We start from the raw sequence: 2,381 nt of genomic DNA on the forward strand, positions 1-2,381 counted from the left end.
TTAAGTCAAATTATCAATACCAATGCAAAGGGACTTATTCCCAATACAAAAATATGGAGGGAAATTGCAACCACCCAATATGTATGATCAACATTTATGGTAATTAGCATGATTGTTCTTGTAAAAAGGAAAAAACATTATTGGAATTAAGCATAGTAGTTAATTTTATAAAAAATATTAATTTCCTTGGTTTGTGTGATTTTGTCCAAGTTTTTCTTATAAAAAGGACCGGGAGTATCAAGTTTGGATTCATGGATGTGCCATGAAATAAAATCCATGAGTTTGGATTCAAGGAAATTGCTGTAAAAAAAGGTTAAGAAAGGACAATTAACATGTTAATTTCATTACAGGAAGACATCAATAATCATCTTTTCTTTATTAATCTTCCATTCTTCATTCTAAAATGAAGAGAATGGATGTATGTACATCCTCAATTGGAGCTTGGAATTTTATATAAAATGAAAAAACCAAACTCGAGGATCTTAACTTCTATGATCACATGGGAGTTGGTAATACAGCTAAGGTGTGGCGGCAGCATATTGCATGTAATGGGAGAAGTGATGATAATAGAGATCATCATCCACACTCAATTTTTTCACACTGTCCCTATACTTTTCCATTTTGTCCAATTTTCTGTAAAAGGAAAAGTTGTAGAGATATACAGTGTAAAAAGTTCTGGTGTGAAAAAAGATCAAAACTTCATCCATATTTTTTTGCCAGCCAAAAACACACAAAAAAGTTGAAAATTTATCTAAAGAAAAAAAAAAAGTGATGATTATTAATTACTCAAGAAGAGGAGAATCTCATGATCCAAACATTTGATCAAGGAGGATGACAAAGGCCATGGCAAGAGTGGTGTCCATGTCAGGCCGCACAATCAGACGGAAGATGTCTGCACCAAAAGCAACTCCTCCAGCCACAGCCTCTTTCTTCTTTATCTCTGCAACCTTTCTCCTTTTGTTATCAAAAACTGCACAGCAACGCTGAGAATATGAACCCTCAACCTCATATGCGACTTCCTTCTTCTTATGGCCATCTTCACAGCGAAGAAGCTGTGTCAAACACCTTTTGTTTAGGATGTTGACATGCTTCTTCGCTGTGAAGAGAGGTTTTCCCGATGCCTCTCCTTCGTACACTAGCCAATTTTCTCCAAAACTTAGCCTCTGTAAATCAATAACATATTCTTTTATGAGGAGTCTAGTACATAAGGAGCGTAAATAACATTTACTAGATATTAAGAGTAAACATAATTCATGAGTGAACCAATTTTTAACGCACCTTATGGCGGATTGTGAGGAGGGGTCTGCCGGCACCATCCATGAGAAGAATCTCATCTTTATTTCTTGCTATGTAGTTATCTACTCTGAATAAAAGACTCCCTTGGCTATTGAAGACGGTGAATCCATTGCAATTTGGCAACAGAGACTTCTTCCACACCGTGAGGACCACCGCTGCGGCACTATGATTGCCGTCTGTGGATTCTTTTTGCCTCTCGGATGGCTCAGATACACGAGCTACCTTTGGGTACACCTTCGTCATTCCTCAACTTAATTAGTTCACCTAATCACAAAACAATGCTAATGGTGTTCTTGCAGGATGGTCTAGTGTTAGATTCACAATGGAAGATATATATTGATATTGGAGAAGGGTATACGGTCTCTTATTCCTTTTCCTCCAATATATAGTACTACCAACTTGTAATATTATTATTATTGGAATAGTAATAGTTGTTAGGGTCATGGTTAGTGAAGTACCAACAAAGTCTATCACATTCACATCTCATAGATAGATAGTTAGACTTCTTAAACATTTAATTTAAGGTCCAATTCCTAAGATGTGAGTATGGAGAATAATTTGTTCAAAGAAGCTTTCTTACTTAATATAATCTCCGAGTCTCGAGAGAATTAATCTCATAACGGCGGTATCAGACTACCTTAAGAAGCAAAAAAGAAAATTTTGAATGACCAATAGTGTAAACCATCAATAGTACACACACATTTTTAACTCTAACTCTCACTTTTGATAACCTCACACCATATATATCAAATAGTTAATGGTCAAATTGATCCATGAGTTTGCAAGCGGGTTGGATTTTAGTCCCTTTGAAGAAAAAATGATGTTTAGTGGCGGTCAAAAACTGTTAGTAATTGTAAAAATGACCGCCACTAAACGTCATTTTTCCTTAGAGAGACTAAAATCAAACTTACTTACAAACTCATAAACTAATTTAGCATTAGCCCTATATCAAATCATTACTTATCTCTCTTTTGTTTCTCTCTCTATGTTTGCACCTATTATCGTTGGTCAATAAACATAATCCTAATAGTTATATTAACTAATACTCCATTTGTTCCAAAAAGATTATTGTTTTATCCTTTTTT

General features: G+C 35.0%; 1 protein-coding gene across 1 annotated transcript; it reads right to left on the reverse strand.

Moving 5' to 3' along the window:
• Positions 1-357: 357 nt before the first annotated feature.
• LOC130749539 (protein LURP-one-related 8-like) lies at positions 358-1,658 on the reverse strand. Its single transcript, XM_057602914.1, has 2 exons — positions 1,279-1,658; positions 358-1,163 (listed from the first exon to the last, which is right to left on the reverse strand). The coding sequence occupies exons 1-2, from the start codon at positions 1,537-1,539 to the stop codon at positions 804-806; spliced, it is 621 nt and encodes a 206-aa protein (XP_057458897.1). The 5' UTR covers positions 1,540-1,658; the 3' UTR covers positions 358-803.
• Between the last annotated feature and the right edge of the window lie 723 nt (positions 1,659-2,381).

Source organism: Lotus japonicus, chromosome 3 (assembly GCF_012489685.1).
Source record: "Lotus japonicus ecotype B-129 chromosome 3, LjGifu_v1.2".
NCBI lineage: Eukaryota > Viridiplantae > Streptophyta > Magnoliopsida > Fabales > Fabaceae > Lotus > Lotus japonicus.